Source organism: Tachypleus tridentatus, chromosome 3, assembly GCF_004210375.1.
Source record: "Tachypleus tridentatus isolate NWPU-2018 chromosome 3, ASM421037v1, whole genome shotgun sequence".
Taxonomy (NCBI): domain Eukaryota; kingdom Metazoa; phylum Arthropoda; class Merostomata; order Xiphosura; family Limulidae; genus Tachypleus; species Tachypleus tridentatus.
In genome coordinates this window covers 34,502,638-34,524,427 of record NC_134827.1, presented here as the reverse complement: position 1 = coordinate 34,524,427, position 21,790 = coordinate 34,502,638, and the positions used below count along the sequence as shown (strand labels likewise).

General features: G+C 35.4%; 1 protein-coding gene across 2 annotated transcripts in view; it reads left to right on the top strand.

Annotated features, from left to right (window-relative positions):
* The window catches only part of LOC143246675 (peroxidase-like), a 100,779-nt gene that overhangs the window by 54,767 nt on the left and 24,222 nt on the right, over nt 1-21,790 (top strand). For both annotated transcript variants that reach the window (XM_076493750.1, XM_076493749.1), the window contains exons 7-11: nt 5,187-5,354; nt 10,052-10,153; nt 12,418-12,540; nt 18,051-18,292; nt 21,296-21,428. In XM_076493750.1, the coding sequence (XP_076349865.1) occupies nt 5,187-5,354; nt 10,052-10,153; nt 12,418-12,540; nt 18,051-18,292; nt 21,296-21,428 (768 nt within the window). The remainder of the gene's footprint in view (nt 1-5,186; nt 5,355-10,051; nt 10,154-12,417; nt 12,541-18,050; nt 18,293-21,295; nt 21,429-21,790) is intronic.

Here is a 21,790-nt window from a genome sequence, read left to right as displayed (position 1 = left end):
ATCTGGAGTAAGACATTCAAGTCGTCTTTATTTTATAAGATCTGGAATAAGACATTCAAGTCGTCTTTATTTTATAAGATCTGGAATAAGACATTCAAGTCGTCTTTATTTTATAAGATCTGGAATAAGACATTCAAGTCGTCTTTATTTTATAGGATCTGGAGTAAGACATTCAAGTCGTCTTTATTTTATTTTAAGACATTCAAGGTCTTTATTTGGAATAAGACATTCAAGTCGTCTTTATTTTATAAGATTTGGAATAAGACATTGAAGTCGTCTTTATTTTATAAGATTTGGAATAAGACATTCAAGTCGTCTTTATTTTATAAGATCTGGAATAAGACATTCAAGTCGTCTTTATTTTATAGGATCTGGAGTAAGACATTCAAGTCGTCTTTATTTTATAGGATCTGGAGTAAGACATTCAAGTCGTCTTTATTTTATAAGATTTGGAATAAGACATTCAAGTCGTCTTTATTTTATAAGATCTGGAATAAGACATTCAAGTCGTCTTTATTTTATAAGATCTGGAGTAAGACATTCAAGTCGTCTTTATTTTATAGGATCTGGAGTAAGACATTCAAGTCGTCTTTATTTTATAGGATTTGGAATAAGACATTGAAGTCGTCTTTATTTTATAAGATTTGGAATAAGACATTCAAGTCGTCTTTATTTTATAAGATTTGGAATAAGACATTCAAGTCGTCTTTATTTTATAAGATCTGGAGTAAGACATTCAAGTCGTCTTTATTTTATAGGATCTGGAGTAAGACATTCAAGTCGTCTTTATTTTATAAGATTTGGAATAAGACATTCAAGTCGTCTTTATTTTATAAGATTTGGAATAAGACATTCAAGTCGTCTTTATTTTATAAGATCTGGAGTAAGACATTCAAGTCGTCTTTATTTTATAAGATTTGGAATAAGACATTCAAGTCGTCTTTATTTTATAAGATTTGGAATAAGACATTCAAGTCGTCTTTATTTTATAAGATTTGTGGTAAGACATTCAAGTCGTCTTTATTTTATAAGATTTGGAATAAGATATTCAAGTCGTCTTTATTTTATAAGATTTGGAATAAGACATTCAAGTCGTCTTTATTTTATAAGATTTGGAATAAGACATTCAAGTCGTCTTTATTTTATAAGATTTGGAATAAGACATTCAAGTCGTCTTTATTTTATAGGATCTGGAGTAAGACATTCAAGTCGTCTTTATTTTATAAGATCTGGAGTAAGACATTCAAGTCGTCTTTATTTTATAAGATTTGGAATAAGACATTCAAGTCGTCTTTATTTTATAAGATTTGGAATAAGACATTCAAGTCGTCTTTATTTTATAGGATCTGTAGTAAGACATTCAAGTCGTCTTTATTTTATAAGATTTGGAGTAAGACATTCAAGTCGTTCTATTTATACTAGAAGTCTTCAGCTATGTTAATCTAATGTGTCAAGGTTTGTATGGTTAATAAAAAGTGTAACACTTTATACATCGGGTTTTATATTATTACCTTAACTAAAGGATTACTTGTGTTTCATAAATATATTACTTTATAGATGTGTGAAACAACTTGCCTTAATTTCACATGACTTCGGATCTTTAAAATTGTCCAGGTTTATATCTTATTTAAAAATTTATCAGCATTTGTTAACTAAGTTTAATGTTGAACTAAATTCACTACTCATTTAGTAGATGGCAGCACATTCTGTATAACTGTAAACGAAGATTGTTGTTTTGAATGAAGCACAAAACTACACAATGGGCTATCTGTGCTCTGCCCACCACGGCTATCGAAACCCGTATTTTAGCATTTTAAGTCCGCAGACATACCGCTGAGCCACTGGGGGGCAAAAGCGTCTGTTTTCGGAATTAAGCACAAAGCTACACAATGGGCTATCTGTTCTCTGCCTTCCACGGGTATCGAAACCCGATTTCTAGCGGTAGGAGTCCTGAAACATACCGCTGTTCCACTGGGGGGTGCAAACGAAGAAACAAATGTATGTGTGTTTGTGTGTTTTTAAAGCAAAGTCACATCGGAGTACCTGTTGTATAGTCCAACAGGAATCGAACCACTGATTCTAGCAACGACAAAACAACATGTTTCACACAATTATTTCTTTACTTTAATCGTCGAATGAGAACAGAAATTATTGCCAGTTTGCAAAAAATAGTTTATGTTGAGAAGAGAGCTTAACATGTAAGCGCATAATTTTTTCAGTTGTTTAACTGATAAGTAAACAATATTCGCCGTTTTTAAAGTCCGTGTTTCACTGAGTAAAATACCTTTTGTTATTAAGTTCACTTTTTACTCCTAAAATTTCACGATTAACTAAACTATTCGTTCCGGCCACTAGGTGGCGCACAACACTGTACAAAATTACTCATTCAGATCACCTTACTTCTTCCTGGGGATTCGACAGCTGCTACAAACTTCAAAACAAAGCCCTGTCCTTCCGGGGGTTCGACAGCTGCTACAAACTTCAAAACAAAGCCCTGTCCTTCCGGGGGTTCGACAGCTGCTACAAACTTCAAAACAAAGCCCTGTCCTTCCGGGGTTTCGACAGCTGCTACAAACTTCAAAACAAAGCCCTGTCCTTCCAAACATGCTCGCCCATTCATCTTTTGGGTCATTATCATGTGACAGTCAATCTCACGTTTCTGAGTAGCCCAAGAGTTGGTGGTGGGTGATGGTAATGAATAGCTATCTTTACTCTTTCACGATAGAGAACTCTCGTGTGGCTTGTGGCGAAATTCAAGAAAAGTTTCACAAGTGCAATGAATCGTATTTTAAAAATGTGACTGTTGTTAAAATAATACATTTTACAGAAGGCATTTCAACTTAGCAACGTGTTAAAACAATATCTGATTTACGTATACATGTAGGATTCATATTACAGAGGCATGGACAAGCGTGTTATGGCGTGCGATTCGTAATCTGAGGGTCGCGGGTTCGCATCTTCGTCGCGCCAAACATACTCGCCCTTTCAGCTGTGGGGGCGTTATAATGGGACGGTCAATCCCACTATTCGTTGGTACAAGAGTAGCCCAAGAGTTAGCGGTGGATGGTGATGACTAGCTGCTTTCCCTCTAGTCTTACCCTGCTAAATTATGGACGGCTAGCACAGATATCCCTCGAGTAGCTTTGTGCGAAATTCTAAACAAACAAACAATTATATTACGATAAAAATCCGTGATGACGAGAAACCCATTTGAGGTAAAAAACGTATTCTGAAGTGAGCTGGTATGGGTATTAGCCGTCTTGAAAATACATTAAGGTAAAAACTTTGTATCTGGGTTATTGCCTAAACTGTCTCTAATCTCAAGACAAAGTTAACTATGATACAAGCAGCCTTTTACTTCCTCTGATAAAATGTGAATTTAACATAAGTAATAAATAATAACTCTGAATGTTTTCTTTCACTTTCTTTACTTAAAATAATTATCCGCCCGTTTTTGTCGTTTATAAGTGGATACGCTTACTGTGTGTAAGTGGAGTACATTTGCTGTTCAGCCATTCAATAGAATTTTACAACCCACCATCTACGCTAAGGTATTGACTATACTACTTATAACGCATCTGCAACTTAAAGTACAAGGAATGTTTTGCTGTATGGCAAAGATTCGAAATTCGTAGGGCAAAACTGCGCCCTTGCCACAAAATGCCAATCTTGAGGTATTACTTTGGGTTACAACGTGTTCCTGTTAAGGAACATAAATAAACCTTATTTATACCGTTTCTAAATATATATTGTAGCTCACAAACTATACTTAGAACTAAATCTTATTCGATCCGAACCGGTCTTACTAACGGAATTCTTAACTTAACTTTCCTCTCCAGTTAGTAAATGTTTGGATAGGTTTTTATTGTTGTTCTGATGTGTGGATTTGATGTTATAAAAATAAGTACTGAAGCAGTTACACAATCTCTGTGTTAGTTTCCTTAAACTAACTAACTGTTGTCTTTGATTAATGTAGCATGGGACTCTTTAGTGATTGCACTACCAAATGTCCTGGTTTAGTTTATTTATTACAGGTTGTCAAAATAATGGTTTATAGAGTACTCCTCAAAATTCCCGCTATATATTGCCAACCAATGCAAGTATAATTACCAAGTCATTAGTTCTTCACAAATTAAACACGAAAAAAGCAAACTAGACCCATTCAGACAAGGAAGTCAATAGAACGTTTATTTTCAACTCGCTTGTTTCACTTGAGTGAATTTCTGAGTAAATATAGCATGAACAAGACAGGGTAAGCTTATAAACTCGTGTTTCCACATAACTGTTGTTTTAATGGTATCAACACACACAACAGCAAGCATTGATATATACACACACTAACCTATTTTATTTTGAGATCCATCCTTCATTAAGTGGTTTTTGTTTTTCATTGGACTACACCTTTTTGCATCACGTATTTTCCAACTGAAAAACAACAACAACTTTAAACCACAAATTGCAGATTTATATCTTCTAGAAGTGGAATACGCAACATAACGTATTAAGAGCACATGTCAGTCGTGCTTGTGTAATATCTGACACAAATATACTTAACTGTTTGTGTATTCTTGAAACCGATGTGTTTATATTCTCGGCCACAACTTCCTCTCTATTAATCTTATTAACTACAGATAGCCTCCATTATGTAATTTTTTGATATACGTATTTCCGATGAAATATATCCTAAGGATATTTTTTTTTCAGTTCTGGAAGATACTTTTGTTGTTGTTTCTAAACACCAACAGTCTTCAAGTAGTGCCTAACGACATTGTACTTTTCTAGTTCTGATAACTTCCACTTTATTCGAACGATGACAAAGGTCGTTACTTTATGTGGCTTAATAATAACAGAAAAGAACCCATATTCTGTAAATGTTTTCCTTAGGATTACAAGCTGTTGGTGACATATTTATATATATTCCTGGTTTATGATCATAGGTCTGGATATATACAAGCATCAAGATATCAACGATCGAGGTAACAATGAATCATTATTTATATATACAAGGATTTTGAGGAAGTTCACGACAAAGGTAAACATTTCTGGGTTAACACCACACGTAACATTACAGCAAGAACGTAATTTTTGTGTCAGGTCGTATTTGTAAATTACAGTACAAATAAACACCCTAGCTATTGCCTTCTGCTCTTGTAGATAAAGATTGGATATTTGTTGTTTTTGTCCAGATGACCGAGATTTGGACTTCAAGTGTTGTGGAATTCCTAAGGAGCTCCAACATCCCAACTGTATGCCCATTGAAATTCCTCCAGATGACCCCTTCTATTCCCATTATGGACAGCACTGTATGGAGTTTAAACGTCTTGAGGCAGGTCAAAGACCAGGATGTACACTAGGTAGGTGAATGTTTGTAGCTATAAATTTTATCTGAACTGTAAGGAAGTACATCCAGTTATTGGTCACTTTTTATCTAAGTAAAACTAACACAACAATAAAAAGACTGTGTTTTCAACAGTTGTTTCACAGATGAGACACTTCCTTAGTAATGCTAGTTTCTACTTGTTTTTCTGTCAAGTACTTAGCTACACGTGAACTATCCTAGCTATACCCACCACTGGGTTTTGATTTTCGTAAACAGGTTCCGGTTGTGGGTAAACTTTCACCAAAACAAGGCTGGAAAGAATGACAAAGTAAATAACAAAGAGTAGGTGGGAAATAAAGGGTTAAAACACAAGGAAATGTTTGGTTTTCCTTTTGTTTAAGGTGTTTTGAATATAAAACCAACACTAGAACTTACAAAAAATAGAACTATATAACACTAAATAACAATACAAAGGTTTGTCAAAATATAAATAACAATACAAAAGCTTGTCAAAATAAAGCGAAGAATTATCAAAGCTATAAATCTTGACAGTGTTCCAATTAGTTATATTTAAATAATTACATGTGATAATTAGGGTTGACGTAAACACGTGAAATAACTGTTCCAATAACAGAAACAGCTGGTCAAACACACTGCACAAGCTTCATAAACCACTGTGTTACTAAAACAACACACTGAACCACTGTGTTACTAAAACGACACACTGAACCACTGTTTTACTAAAACGACACACTGAACCACTGTGTTACTAAAAAACACACTGAACCACTGTGTTATTAAAAAAACACACTGAACCACTGTGTTATTAAAAAAACACACTGAACCACTGTGTTATTAAAAAAACACACTGAACCACTGTGTTACTAAAACAACATACTGAACCACTGTGCTACTAAAACAACATACTGAACCACTGTGCTACTAAAACAATATACTGAACCACTGTGTTACTAAAACAATATACTGAACCACTGTGTTACTAAAACAACATACTGAACAACTGTGCTACTAAAACAATAGACTGAACAACTGTGTTACTAAAACAACACACTGAACCACTGTGCTACTAAAACAACATACTGAACCACTGTGCTACTAAAACAACACACTGAACCACTGTGTTACTAAAACAATATACTGAACCACTGTGCTACTAAAACAACACACTGAACCACTGTGCTACTAAAACAACATACTGAACCACTGTGCTACTAAAACAACATACTGAACCACTGTGTTACTAAAACAACACACTGAACCACTGTGCTACTAAAACAACATACTGAACCACTGTGCTACTAAAACAATATACTGAACCACTGTGCTACTAAAACAATATACTGTGCTGTGTTACTAAAACAATATACTGAACCACTGTGCTGCTAAAACAAAACCACTGTGCTACTAAAACAACATACTGAACCACTGTGTTACTAAAACACTGTGTTACTAAAACAATATACTGAACCACTGTGCTACTAAAACAAACACTGAACCACTGTGCTAAAAACAACATACTGAACCACTGTGCTACTAAAACAACACTAAACTGTGTTACTAAAACTGAAACACACTGAACCACTGTGTTAACACTGTGCTGCTAAAACAACACACTGAACCACTGTGCTACTAAAACAACATACTGAACCACTGTGCTGCTAAAACAATATACTGAACCACTGTGCTAAAACTAAAACAATATGCTGGACTGTGTTGCTAAAACAACACACTGAACCACTGTGTTACTAAAACAATACACTGAACCACTGTGTTACTAAAACAACATACTGAACCACTGTGTTACTAAAACAAAACAACACTGGAACCACTGTGCTACTAAAACAACACACTGAACCACTGTGCTACTAAAACAACACACTGAACCACTGTGCTACTAAAACAACACACTGAACCACTGTGCTACTAAAACAACACACTGAACCACTGTGCTACTAAAACAACACACTGAACCACTGTGCTACTAAAACAACACACTGAACCACTGTGGACCACTGTGTTGCTAAAACAACACACTGGAACCACTGTGCTACTAAACAATATACTGAACCACTGTGCTACTAAAACAATACACTGAACCACTGTGTTACTAAAACAACACACTAAACCACTGTGCTACTAAAACAACACACTGAACCACTGTGCTACTAAAACAATATACTGAACCACTGTGTTACTAAAACAACACACTGAACCACTGTGCTACTAAAACAACATACTGAACCACTGTGCTACTAAAACAACACACTGAACCACTGTGCTACTAAAACAACACACTGAACCACTGTGCTACTAAAACAACACACTGAACCACTGTGCTACTAAAACAATATACTGAACCACTGTGCTACTAAAACAATATACTGAACCACTGTGTTACTAAAACAACACACTGAACCACTGTGCTACTAAAACAACACACTGAACCACTGTGCTACTAAAACAATATACTGAACCACTGTGTTACTAAAACAACATACTGAACCACTGTGCTACTAAAACAATATACTGAACCACTGTGTTACTAAAACAACACACTAAACCACTGTGCTATAAAACAACACACTGAACCACTGTGCTATAAAACAACACACTGAACCACTGTGCTACTAAAACAATATACTGAACCACTGTGTTACTAAAACAACACACTGAACCACTGTGCTACTAAAACAATATACTGAACCACTGTGTTACTAAAACAACATACTGAACCACTGTGCTACTAAAACAACATACTGAACCACTGTGCTACTAAAACAATATACTGAACCACTGTGCTACTAAAACAATATACTGAACCACTGTGCTACTAAAACAACATACTGAACCACTGTGCTACTAAAACAACATACTGAACCACTGTGCTACTAAAACAACACACTGAACCACTGTGCTACTAAAACAATATACTGAACCACTGTGTTACTAAAACAATATACTGAACCACTGTGTTACTAAAACAACACACTAAACCACTGTGCTACTAAAACAACATATTGAACCACTGTGCTACTAAAACAATATACTGAACCACTGTGTTACTAAAACAATATATTGAACCACTGTGCTACTAAAACAATATACTGAACCACTCTGTTACTAAAACAATATACTGAACCACTGTGTTACTAAAACAATATACTGAACCACTGTGTTACTAAAACAACATACTGAACAACTGTGCTACTAAAACAACACACTGAACCACTGTGTTACTAAAACAACACACTAAACCACTGTGTTACTAAAACAATACACTGAACCACTGTGTTACTAAAACAACACACTGAACCACTGTGTTTCTAAAACAACGTATTGAACATTATGTTATTTATAATGGAAGTACTTCAGTATTATTAGTTTTATTACAGATATACGAGTTGTGTCAGATAACTGGATTTTCCAGTGACGACAAAGTGTAACAGATGGTTTTATTCAAACATTTGTACAGAATAAATGCTCTTCAGTAAAAACGTGCGATGTAGACATAGTTTTGTGAATATACATTAAAGATATCTGATTAATAAACACATTCACCGCTTCTGTTTTTAGGGATTTTGAACTAAAGATCTTTATAATAGAGGGGAGAATATAAGATTGTATCCAATCCGTTTATAACTTTTCTTAATAGATGAACACCGATATATAAATAAATAGATAGGTGGATGGTGTTTTCCAATGCTCTTTTATTTACATTTCTTTCGTTTTATGAAACCTATTTAACCTGTGATTATGCTCTGAACGAATACGAATGTGTACCTTCAGCGTGATTGGTTGTGCTTGAAGCCTGTTCGGTCATCATACATTTTCGTATTTCTCTAAAGTGTAGGCATCATATTTTTTACAGTTTTCGTTAAATATTGTGTTCTGTGGTAAGTCTAAGTAAAGTTCTTTGGCCTTTACTATCCTGTCAATGTTTGTGGTAGCAAAACAACTAGAGTGCATTATTTGTTTTAAACTGGTATGTTATGGCAACTTTAACATGACAGTGTTTTGATAGTACGTATAAACAAACCAAGAAAATAGAAATTATTATATGTCTGGTTTTGAGTACCAGAATATAAACCTCGAACAAAAACGGTAAAAAAAAATGTATTTCTATTGTGATAATTTATCAAGTCTTGAAAGCTATCGAATCTTTCCGACACTTCTCGGAATAGGTCGAACCTTTTCGACACTTCTCGGAATGGGTCGAACCTTTTCGACACTTCTCGGAATGGGTCGAACCTTTCCGACACTATTCGTTGGTAAAAGAGTAGCCCAAGAGTTGGCGGTGGGTGGTGATGACTAGCTGCCTTCCCTCTAGTCTTACATTGCTAAATTAGGGACCGCTAGCGCAGATAGTCCTCGTGTAGCTTTGCGCGAAATTCCAAAAACAAACAAACCATTATAAGATTTAACTAGGTCTTTCACAATACCAGATATATAAAGAGTTCTTACAACAATAGTTGGTATTATTGATTTTGAACAAGTAAGAAATCGTTTCAGATTCAGTTGTGTTAGAACTCTTGTGGTGGAGAAGTTGAAACTTGAATCGTTTATCAGCGACATTCTGCAGTATGTATAAAGTATGGATCGTTCTCGAACATTTTGCACAAGAATATTTTGATATAACTAACACTGTAATTGAGCTATTTTCGTGATGTGAATATATCATTCGGAATAAAAGATTGTTCTTTCTAATGGAAGGTCCAAGAGTCCACATCAACTTGGACACATCACCTCTTGACGCTAACTTCATGTATGGCTCCACAGAAGAACTGGGTCACAAACTACGCCTTGGAAGAGGAGGTAATGTTAATCTACAAACACAGCACAACGTTCTAAACCATAAACAAAGCTCTCACTATTTTTATACATTGTAAGGTTTACTACATCTTCCCTTGAAAACTGTAAAAAATTCTTGCTTTTTCACCAGACTTTAAACTGGTATTGTCTTGCCACTTAAGTTACTACTTTTTCAACATTAAATGTTTAAATTGTTTTATTTTTTAAACTTTCTATAATAAATGTTAAGTTGAAAGACTCAGTGTGATCGCTGTATTAAATTTAAATTCCTCAAACGAGAACATCTTCAAAGCGTTATCTACTGTTAAGAAAAAATAGTAATTTAATTATTAATGTATTAAACTTACGAGATATTTTTGTAATTATATGTAATAGCTAGACGAATATGAATTTTTTTTTTTATTTACAAACTTTACCAATTATATCTCTCGTTCATAGGAGATTTTTTGTTTATGTTATGAGTGAATAATTATGTGATGACGAGAAAACCCACTTGTAGAGGAAAATATACATGTAAAAATGGCTCGTTTGGGTGGAGAAAATTTTTATGCAGAAAAGCGAACAACTTTTCGACCTTCTTCGGTCATCATCAGGTTCACAAAGAAAGAAAAAGGTAACTGACCGATAGCTGACCACATGTTTGAAGGGGTTTGTGTAACCGAGTGTAGGAATGTAGAGGGTGTTTGATTATATTTATTAATATAGGTATAAAGAAGTCCCAACCACTGAAGCCTGCAAGATAGCCTTAGAACTCTATATCCGAGACCCTAACCCAACTACAGACATTCCCAGTAACCAGTTAGCAACCCTCATAGAATTCACCACGATAAAGACAAACTTCATGTTCAACAACCACAACTATATACAAACAAATGGCCTAAGCATGGGCAACCCAGTATCACCAGTTCTAGCCAATATTTTTATGATACAAGTTGAAACACAAGCAATTAACACAGCATTACATCCACCACTATACTGGTACAGATATGTAGATGACACGGTTGCGGGATTCAAATCTACAGAACACATACTTAATTTTTTCAATCACATTAACTCTATACATCCCAACATTAACTTCACAAGTGAACAGGAAGAAAGCAATCAAATATCATTTCTTAACCTCAAAATTACAAGAACCGACACACAATTTAAAACAGAAATCCACCGAAAAATCACCCATACTGGATTATACATTCCTTGGGACTCAGCACATGAAACAAAACAAAAACTCAACATACTAAGAAACCAAATAAATACAGCCATAAAACTATGCTCACCAGATAATATTAATGATGAATTAGACAAAATAAAACAATACTTCATCAATAAGTTTCCTCCACAAACCGTAGAAAACATTATACGCACACACCTAGACAGAAAGCAAAATCAACCAACAAAAGTAAATATAATCCACGATTTAAAAAATCACAAAACCATAAACTGCTGCATATCATATATTCCTGACATCAGCAGAAAAATAACCAACATTTGGCAAAAACTAGTAACAAAATATGACATTCCAGTTAATACCAAATTTATTCAAAAACCAGGCACAAACCTGAGGTCTATACTATGTAAAAACTACACTGACAAACACCACACAAACATTATTTATAAAATGCAATGTGATAACTGTCACAACTTCTATATTGAAGAAACAAGTAGAAAAATGGAAACCAGATTCAAAAAACACAAAAAGTCACCTTCACACGTTTTCGAACACTGCAAGTCAAATAAACACAACATAACCATAGAAAACACTCAAATACTAAATAAAAAAAAAAAAAAACATAAACAAACGCAAAATTAAAGAAGCCTTACTTATACAACAACTCAAGCCCAAAATAAACCAATACAAAGGAACACCTTTATACCTATATTATTAATATAATCAAACATCTAAGCACGCCCTCTACATTCCTACACTCAATTACACAACCGCCTTCAAACATATGGTCAGATATCGGTCAGTTACCTCTTTCTTTCTTTGTAAACCTGACCGAAGAAGGTCGAATCGTTGTTCGCTCCTCTGCATACAAATTTTTCCCATCCCAAACCAGCCGTTTTTACAGATATATTTTTGAATAATTATGTGTTTTTATAAAAAATGCCTTTTGCTTGAGGCTGGTGTTTTTAAGTCACATATTTATCTTTTCTTTTTACCTCTCACTCTGGCATTTATTTCCTTGTACTGCCCACCAGACCTGTCTTCTGAAGGAAATAATTTCTCTAATTCGAAACTGGATATTTATCTATTCCTGTTTCAGGTTTGATGCGTGTGTGGGACCGCTTCAGTGAGTATGGCTTGAAACCACTACTGCCCCCTATGTCACAAAACCCGGAACGAGACTGTATATCGAGACCTCGCCACTTGTTTTGCTTCCTTGCCGGTAGGGTATTTTGTATGTTTGCTTGCTGTTAAGCGCAAATCTCTACAGTGGACTATCTGTGTTGTGCTCATCGCTAGTATCAAACCCTGATTTTTAGCTTTAGAATCTCTGAGTCACCAGGGAGCGCAGTAGGAGAACAATTATTTAATCAGATAAATAAATGGTATGATAATTTACCCGGTTACTGATATCCAGATTTTATTTTGTTAAGTGTTTATCGATTTTACTCCAATTTAAATTTTTTTCAAAAAACACTGCACATTTCAAAACATTTGTTCAATACATTTAGCCGCGAGAAGTGTGTGTTTTTTCTTTTAGCAAAGCCACAAAGGCTATCTGCTCAGCCCACCGAGGGGAATCGAACCCCTGATTTTAGCGTTGTAAATCCGGAGACATACCGCTGTACTAGCGGGGGGCACCGCGAACAACCGAAAACTACAGAAACAGTAATGTCTGAACGAGATAGTGGAGTATCATATCTATTGGCAGTTCTGCTATAGAAATAGCTAAGCCTGAAAAAAATGGCGGAGGGTCATCATTATTCACAGTTCATCTATAGAAAAAAATATAATCAGTGATGACGAGAAACCCACTTGTAGAGCAAAATATATATGTAAAAATGGCTGGTTTGGGTTGAGAAACCCAGCCGTTTTTACATATATAAAACTACTATGCCTTAACAAGATGGCGGAGCATCATCACTGTTTATACAACATGAGAAATTAAGATATTTTGTTCCTGTACAAAAAAATAAATAATTTTCTCGCCAAATTCGATGAAGATATTAAAGTTTATAAAGGTATTAAGCACTGAAGTGAAATTTTGAGGATCTCAACTCTGTTCATTTTGTGAAATAGTTTTAACACTAAATCAAGTGGTCAAACCAGGCCACGAGAGATCCAAAGATAAGTAATTACGTTAGTTGATGCAAACGTGTTTCTTGAATTTGTTTCCTTAAGCTAGAAAGCAGTAATCATAGTAAATCAAAATCAAGTTATATTCATAATCGTTTCCATACCGATAGATTCGAGGTAAGCCTAAGGGTTTATAACACCAAAATTTGATGTTCGATTTCTGTCGCGAGCACGGAACAGATAACCCATTGTTTAGCTTTCCGCTTGAACAAAACAAATAAGTTTTTTTTCTTCACAACTTAAGTTGAATTAGAAATATTAAGACAGCCATACAAAACCCTTGACAACTAAACACCTGTAAACTTAAGGAAATGTGTTCACTGTATCATTTACTCACTAGTCAGTTTAGGGTTTTATTTCTTATCAGTAGATGATATTTCTCGCTAGATGGTAGACGAGCCTATATGCTAATTACTTGCTAGTTGCTAAGCAACCTTGCTTGCAAATCAATGGAATATTTTACTTGTTTATCAATGGAAACTTATACATAGTAGTTAATAGAGAATTCATTTACTGTTTAATAGAACATTTTATTTGTTAATTAATAACATCTGATGAAATAAGATGCTGTTTGTCTGCAAAACTACAGACAAACAAATTATTCTCCTCATAATTAGTTAATACAAAATTGTTTGTTTGGTTTTTTTTATTTTTTGCGCTAGTCGTCCCTAATTTAGCACTGTAAGACTAGAGGGAAGGCAGCTAGTCATCACCAACCACCGCCAACTGTTGGGCTACTCTTTTACTAACGAATGGGAGGATTGACTGAAACATTATAACGCCCCACGGTTGAAAGGACGAGTGTGTTTGGTGTGACGGGGATTCGAACCCACGACCTCGGGATTACGAGTCGAGTGCCTCAATCACCTAGCCATGCCAGGCCTTAATGAGAAATTCATTTGAAAACATACCTCAGACGTTATCCATTTCACTTCGCTCGAAAACGTTTTCCCAGATGCAAACTACACAAGCTACCTATTCGGACAAATCAACCGTAACAGACAAGCTGCTCACCATCTCTCAAGCTATTCAAACTAGATTGTCAAGAGGACATAAATTTTCCCAGACATTTGAGGAATACCCGGATAACTTACCTATACAAGTTTCTATACAAGTAACTTACCACACCAAGGTCATCACAAACCTGTGCAACTGACCAAGACTACGATTCAATATGTGAAGCACTACGACAGTCCCCTTTGGCAAAATTATTTCGTTCGAGACTTGCTGAAGGACTAGAGAATCAAAACCGAAACTCAGAAAGTTATCTTCCAGGCTCCGACATGCGCAATCCTTCTCCAGTGAGGAGTGGCCGCATCTAACCCCTCCATAATTACTTGACGCCAATCCCCCAGCTATCCAGGACACGGTCAGGGTAGATTATTCGGCGCCCTGATCGTGAAAGTGGGTTTTCTAGGGGTACTCCTGTTTCCCCCCACAGCAAAATTTTGGGTATTTCTTTACCCAGGCCCTAAAAAGGTGATCCGTTACCCTGCGCCTTCTCTTCATATCATGCAGAATCTTAGTTAATAAGTTTGCCTACTCTACCCTATTTGCCTACCCCTGCTCGTTACGTTAGTTTTGTTATTTGTTCCTCACTTCAAGTTAGCTCGCTCCTCCTTTTCTCCTCCGACTCTCTGGCCTTCATTGCAACTACGCCCGAATGACCCCAAGTCTCCCAGCAGAAATCTACCAAGTCACTAAGCTACCAAGTGTTTATCCTACAATTCCTGATTACTTTAACCTTCTCTCATGCGCGGGGCTGAAGAGAAACAAAAGTTTCTGAGCGCCCCTGTTTGCCTTAGGGGTCTCCCCAAAGGTCTTTAAAACCAAAATTACTACCAAGTCTTTAATAATAAAATGATTCCTATATGTATGAATATTAATTTGTTATAACCCAAAACAAGTCGAAACAAAATAAATTAACAATAGAAAACGCTGCACTAATAGAAAGGATCCCAGGGTACAAGTTATAATGTGGGATATAAAATGTATCCTTGGTTTTAGAGGTGGTTGGTTAAAAATGTAGGACCTATATTGCGGTGGGGATACGCTGTCTGTCAGTATTAACATCCATTCGCCAGTTTCACATAAATAAATAAAATAGAGTAAAGGAATAGCAATAGAAATAATATATAGAGAAGTTAGGAGAGCGAGATGTGGGTGCTCATGTCCACAACGTCCCACATATTTATCATTCTTCACTGCCTGCTAGCTATTGTGGGAAAGTGACTGCTCTCCAAAGTAAAATAAAAATAAAAAAATAATTGAAAAATAAAAATAATAAAAATATAGTACAACCATTTAGGTGCAAGTAAGTTAAATAAACTTACCTATTGAAGTTAGCATTCCAGCCCTCATTATGGTAGAAATGCACTAATTAGCAGCCCAGTAAACAAATTAAACCAGTATGAAAAGCCCCATCCAGTTATCTAAATTAGCTATTATAACTTTCAACCACCACCTATTAAGTCTACTTTAACTACCATGCGCTAAACAAGACTTTATATGCAGTAAGGTGTACATCCGCATAAAGTAGTGCCAAGTTGTTAAATGACCTTATTCATAACTAAAAATAGTTATTAGAAATTTCTTAGTAAATTTCTCTAATTTTTATTTCTTTATATTTATTGAAGACATTCTTATATTTGTTACAGAATAATTTAATAATTTTACTTAAAGTTTCTTTATTAAATCCATTAATTATGAATTTTTGTATCAGTATTTCAACATTAATAATAAAATATTGTAATTTATTACAAATTTTACAATATTTGAATAATTGTAAAGTTATAGTGTTTATAGCATAAGAGTATAGTACGTTATTATTAAAAGAGGGTAAACTATAAATTGGAAAGGGAAAATATTTTCTTTCATCAAAATTATTTACGTTGATATCCTTATGAATTATCTTAATTTTTCTTATTATTTTTATTTTTCAATTATTTTTTCTTCTTTATTTTGGAGAGCAGTCACCTTCTCACAACAGCCTGCAGGCAGTGAAGGGTGGCATATATGTGGGACGTTGTGGGCTTGAGCATCCACATCTTTTTATTCTAATTTGTATTTCTATATCAATTGCTATTCCTTGACTCTTTTTTTTTTTTATGTGAAACTGGCGAATGGATGTTAAGACTGATAGACAGTCTATCCCCACTGCAATGTGGGTCCTACATCTTTAGTCACCTCCAAAACCTAGGGTACATTTTATATCCCACATTATAGCTTATACACTGGGATCCTTTCTATCAGTGCAGCTTTTATTATTTTTAATTTATTTTTGTGTTGACTTGTTTTTGTTTATGACAAATTAATATAATTAGTTAGAGGTTTGGAATTACTATTTTTAACGCAACTCTTCCTTTTGATTTTGTTTACTTAACTCTATATATATACACACACATATATATATATATATACAGGGTGTCCCAAAAAACGTATACACACTTTGAATAGTTATAAGTACAATGTTTATTAAAATATATCTAGGTTCTGTAACCCAAGTTTAAGAAAACAAGTGTAGAATCTTTTGAGTTATCACAGGTATTTGAACTGATGACTGTTCTGATCCAGGCACTGCTGATAATGCGGACAGATGGAATTGCAAACTTCACGAATCATTTCTTTGGTATTTGGATACATTATCTTTCAATTGCTGCTCTCAGCTCATTGATTATTGCAAGTTTTGTGCTATAAACCTTATCTTTGACGTATCCCCATAAAAAAAAATCTAGAGGTGTGAGGTCTGGTGAACGTGGGGGAAACTCAGTGCTACCTCTTCGTCCAATCCATTTATTCAGCAAATTTTTCGTCAAGATAGGCCCTCACATTATGATGGTAGTGGGAAGGTGATCCATCTTACTGGAAATAAAACTCCTCATTTCCAAATTGCTCTCGAATGTGTGGCACGACAGATTCTTACAGCAAGTTCAGATAAACAAGACCAGTGACTGTGTTTTGGAAAAAAGAACGGTCCAATTACACCCAACTCTGGTAATCCATGCCACACTGTAACCCCTGGTAAATTTACGCGGTGTTCAACAATAACATGTGGGTTCTGAGGTGCCCCCTAGGTGCAATTGTGGCGATTAACTGAATCATTTAAATTAAATATGGCCTCATAGCTCCAGACAATCTTGTTTGGAAACTGTGCATCCTCTGCAGATTTTGCCAGGTACCACTCAGAAAATTCAACTCTCTGGTCAGGGTCATCTTCACTGAGGTCATGAACTAATGCCAAAATAAAACTCTTGCTTCTACCATTAGTTCAAATCAGTTGCACCTGTAAAAAAGGAAAGTTTGGGTGAGTTATAATCATTTAAAGTGTGTATACATTTTTGAGACACCCTGTATATATACATATATAGCATTATTATACCAACACACAAAAAATTCGTTTTGATTCTTTCATATTTTCTCTTCCTTGCAACAACATTCAAGTGTTATCTGTTTATTTTACTATAATTTCAATTTTTGTTTTTCGAATATTTACTGAGCTCGACAAATTACTGTAGACTTCAGATTTAATAAATTTGCTGTTTTTCTTTTACGTACGTGTCTGAAATGAATGTTCATGCTGCCTTTATATCTTGTTAGGAGATGAACGAGTTAACGAACAAATTCATCTTACGGTCCTCCACACACTTTACGTTCGTGACCATAACAGACTTGCTATACAACTGGGTCGATTGAACCCACACTGGGATGATGAACGAATTTACCACGAGGTCCGACACATTATGGCAGCATCTGTACAGCACATAACATTCAATGAATTCCTTCCCATGGCAATTGGCGAAGAAATGGTCCACAGGTACAACCTTACCTTGCACTCACAGGTAAAAGTCTTCGTGTTCGGCCATTTTGATTCTTACAAAGTACGACCTTGGGCTCAATGGTGAGTTAGGTTGGATGTACGTCTTTAAAGCTATTCTCATGTGACAATCCAGTTTCTACCTCACGCTGGATCGAAACCTGTACCTTTAGAATGTCAAGTGTATTGTTTTTTTGTTTTGAATTTCGCGCAAAGCTACTCGAGGGCTATCTGCGCTAGCCGTCCCTAATTTAGCAATGTAAGACAAGAGGAAAGGCAGCTAGTCATCACCACCCACCGCCAACTCTTGGGCTAATCTTTTACCAACGAATAGTGGGATTGACCATCACATTATAACGCCCCCACGGCTAAAAGGGGCAAGCATGTTTGGCGCGACCGGGATGCGAACCTGCGACCCTCGCATTACGAGTCGTACGCCTTAACCCACCGGGCCATTACTCTAGAGGAATGGAACGTGTTGGGTACTAGAACATAACTATACATGCTAAAAAGTCCAAAATAACTATGACAAATTTATCCAAAGTCTAAATAAGCCCCGTGAATAGACGAGAAAAATGAAAATCTTTTCATTTCTTTCTACTATCGGGTTCTACTTTATAAAGTCTGTTTCACTTGTCCAACACCTTGCAAGGGTCTCAACTTTTGTTTTCTTTTAAAAATCGCACAGAGCTATTTGCGCTAGCCGTCCCTAATTTAGCAGTGATAGATTAGAGGGAAGACAGCTAGTTATCACAACCCCCGAACAAATAGTGGGATTTACTGTAACATTATACCCACTCCCAGGCCCGTAATCTGAGGATCGCATGTTCGAATACCCGTCGGGCGTGGGGGCGTTATAATGTGACGGTCATCCCACTCTTCATCAGTAAAAGAGTAGCTCAAGAGTTGGCGGTGGGCAGTGATGACTGGCTGCAAAATTAAGGACGACTAACGCAGATAATTTTGCGCGAAGTTCAAACCAAACCAAACAAAACACCCCCTCACGGCTGAAAAGGTGAGCATTTTAGGCGACGGGGTATTCGAACCTGCGATCCATAAATTGCAAGTAGAGAACCCTATCTCTTTGTAGTGGAAAGCATTTGTCTTGGTCATAAATATAATATGTATATATATATATATAAACCACGAACTACACAAGTTTAATTATTTCGTAATTTAGACGATAACACAGAGCAATGAAAACTATCTAAATGTAATTTTTAAAACTATTTATCTATGAAGTAGTTATAACATCAGTTACGAATATACGAATCATGTAAAAACATGTGGAGTAACAATAGTATTTAATATAACCGCATGACGCCACCTGGTGTCCGCATAGATAACTATTATGTACGTGAATATATCGTTTGATTTCCCTTTATTTTCACATTTCGCGCCTAGGGAGACAGCGGCATGCCTAACACTACTAGAAACCGATTTCAATACCCCTGGTGGGCAGAGCACAAATAGCCCATTGTTTAGTTTTGTGTTTAACTTTAAAACAAACAAACTTTCACATTTTATTAAATTTATGAACGTGTTATTCATAACCATTGTTAAATGGTTAACAATGAAACTGTTTGTAATTCAGTCAGACCTTTATTGTGTCCTTGAGCGTTATGTGTGTGTTCTCGTCTGGATTTAAGACTTACTGTTATTAGATCACGTTTTCGTTAAACAATCTTAATTTAAAAAACAAACAAACTAAATACAAAATTTGCTGATATATCACATACGTTTTCCATAAATAATCAGATATTAAAGGGTGTTAATTAATACGTTATTTAATATAACTCAAGCAAGGTAAGGTTAGTACAGTATATTAACTAACACAAATAAGACACGTTCATTGACATTAGTAAAACAAGTTAAGACATGTCCACTAACATAGGTCACGTAAGCTAATGATCTAAGTTCATTAAATAAGTCGCGCAAAGTGGGGTTAAGTTCACTAAATAAATCAGATAAGATGAGGTAAGTTCACTGACTTAGGTCACCCTAGGTAACGTACGTTCGCTACCGTAGGTCACAGTTCACTCTAAGTAAGATAATAACTTTTGCTTTAGTCAGTGGTTAACTACGAATGATTTTTACATGTTATATTTAATTGATGTAGAAAGTCATCAAGTTCTAAACAGGAAGTTCTAATATCTGAACAGTTTTGTACTCTATAGCTGACTCTGATAGTTCAGGAAGTATAATATTACACATATCAGAATAAACATAAGTATGCTGTACTTATTGTTATCCCTGAAATATGGTGGATAACGTTATCCACCCCCAGTTCACCAACTATACACAAACATATCTGTTTGTGTTTCTTCTTCAGGTACGTAAAAGTAACCCTAGTAAATATAACCCACAGGTTCAACTATACTTTATGTTCACGGAAACGTTAACCTTTAGATTCAACTATACTTTATGTTCACAGAAACGTTAACCTTTAGATTCAACTATACTTTATGTTCACAGAATTAACCCTAATGTTCAACTATACTTTATGTTCACGGAAACGCTAACCCTAATGTTCAACTGTACTTTATGTTCACGGAAACGTTAACCCTAACTACACTTCACAGATAAGACCAACTGTCAAGTATCCGTTATACGTAAACCATGCCTCCTTTTCTTCTTAAAGTAAGTCTTACTTAACTGTTTTCATTCCTTGAAGGTTACTCTTTCCTCAGGGCAACTGAACCGCATTACCAGATTACTAAAACACATGACTCAACTACACTATCAGCTTACTAAAACACATGACTCAACTACACTATCAGCTTACTAAAACACACGACTCAACTACACAAGATGAAGACGAAAAGATGAAGAAACGTTTTTAGGATGTTACAATACTGGAGTCAGAGATTTAAATATATTTCTTACTTTAACTCTCATATCTGAAGGTAAGATGTGTGTAACCCTAACAGACTGTTTAGCGCGTGAGGCTAATGAGAAAACGGTAATAAAAATCGAGGCTTTTTATGGTTTCTACAAAATCTAATATTGCACTCTAACACCCTTGTAGGGCTACTGGAACGGATACGATCGTGATGTCCACATGGGAATGGCCAACTCGTTTCAAGCAGCGGCCTTCAGGTTCGGACACACCCACATCCAGGGAATGGTCAGAAGATATAACAAGTACCACGAATTTGTAGGTAAAAATAACAATATATTAAACTTAGTGATAAGTTTGATAACAATGACCATAATATTGGTTTTCAACCAGAACGGTACATAATAACATTTCAAATACGGGTTTTTGTATTTTAAAAATCGAAAGGACTTCAACGCTTTCTAATTGTTGTATTATTAATTTACGTTATTGGCTTGTCCATTCCAATCACAATGCCTTTAGTTATTTCACTTATTGTCTTATTTCTCTTTGATGTTCGATGTTTCATCTTGTTTGTTTTTAGTGAGGGAAAACCTTTCCAATGTTTTTGGTTTCATTCACTCTAGAAAAACACATCGACTTGCCCTGTCGTATAACACACACAGAAGAACAACTGTCATCAAA